Raw genomic sequence first — 1,439 nt, 5'->3', positions numbered from 1 at the left:
TAAACGTATAATTTCATATCGCATCTTTCGGTTTTCCTTACAAATCACGGGTCATGGGTGCTGCTGCTATCACCTGTCGCATGGAGGTTGTGTTTGCATTTATCAGACGAATCACGACTAATGCCTCAGAAAGGCACACTCTCAACACTCATACATACACATCTCAAAATACATGTACTCCTAGAGCTCATAACCGGGAGTAAATCTATTTATATCTTTTCATTCGTCGAGGACAGCCAAATCGGTCGGAGATTCACGACACTCAGCAAAAGTGCATGGAGAGAGACGAGTACACTGTGCTAGGGTACGATGGAAGCGCCTCAGTCGATGGTATTGGACAATTAACCGGGAACGACCCCATGGGCGGGGAGTCATGGAATCTGTCAGATATGATTGACGAGGATGACGGGATATACTACAGCGAAGGCGTTGAGGTGGACACAGGGGTTAAACCATCTGACAAACAGCGGGTGAGTGTATGTGTATTGGTATGGTCTATGTACTAGTGTACTGGTATCTTTGTGTGAGAGAGAGAGTGTGTGTAGTGTCTGGTTGCGCATGTGTAGCTGAGCTAATTTATGAATAGTGGCTCTAACACATATATATACATGTGCATGCGTGTATGAATGTATGTATGTATATATGTATGTATATACATACATACATACTCATAGTTGAGAGTAAACACACATACATACGCACACACGCACACGCACATACACACACACACACACACACACACATATATATATATATACATATATATATATACACATATATATATATATATAAATACACACACGCACAACATACTAGCGCCCTTGCCATGTCTATATCTACCACACTCCAGCTGACAGAGTGAGTAGCTCGGAATCGCAGTACTCGCCCTAGAGCAGTTCGGTACAAGCGAGTGAGATCAGTATTAAGCAACATCCCAACTGCCTTAACAGTCCAAAGCGCATGAGCATAAACCCAAGAACGTGCCTGACATGCACTCAGTGGACTCTGGCTTCCGACCCACCGGGGAGGACACCCCGACACGCAGTCAGGAGGGAGGGCCAATGAAACCGCAGAGAAATCCCGGAGAGCCAACCAAAACGCAAAAAAACACTGGCGATCCAATGGGGGACGAGGGAATCTGTGTGGTCAGCGGAGGGGTGGAGCCTCGCAGCAAGGCCGCAGAGTGGCTGCCGTGTGTGGAGATACAGACACACTTTGCACAACGACCATTGTGGACGGGCGCACAGTTCTCACTCAAAACCCTACAACGACCCAACACGGCAGCAACGCCGTATGAGGGTAGTCTGCCTACGCCGGTGCCTATTGCTACTGATGCCTCGGTGCTGCTGGATGATGATATGCAGGTGTGTGTGGGGTAGTTTATATATATAATGTATATATATATATATATATATATATATGCTATGTATATATATATA

At 45.7% G+C, this 1,439-nt stretch overlaps 1 protein-coding gene across 1 annotated transcript in view; it reads left to right on the top strand.

Annotated features, from left to right (window-relative positions):
• The first annotated feature begins 246 nt into the window (after positions 1-246).
• The window catches only part of SARC_09402 (hypothetical protein), a 7,331-nt gene continuing 6,138 nt past the window's right edge, over positions 247-1,439 (top strand). The window contains exons 1-2 of the mRNA XM_014296585.1: positions 247-470; positions 951-1,364. Coding sequence (XP_014152060.1) covers positions 276-470; positions 951-1,364 — 609 coding nt within the window. The 5' untranslated portion in view covers positions 247-275. The remainder of the gene's footprint in view (positions 471-950; positions 1,365-1,439) is intronic.

This window comes from Sphaeroforma arctica (assembly GCF_001186125.1).
Source record: "Sphaeroforma arctica JP610 unplaced genomic scaffold supercont1.951, whole genome shotgun sequence".
NCBI lineage: Eukaryota > Ichthyosporea > Ichthyophonida > Sphaeroforma > Sphaeroforma arctica.
This window is presented reverse-complemented; position numbering and strand designations above follow the sequence as displayed.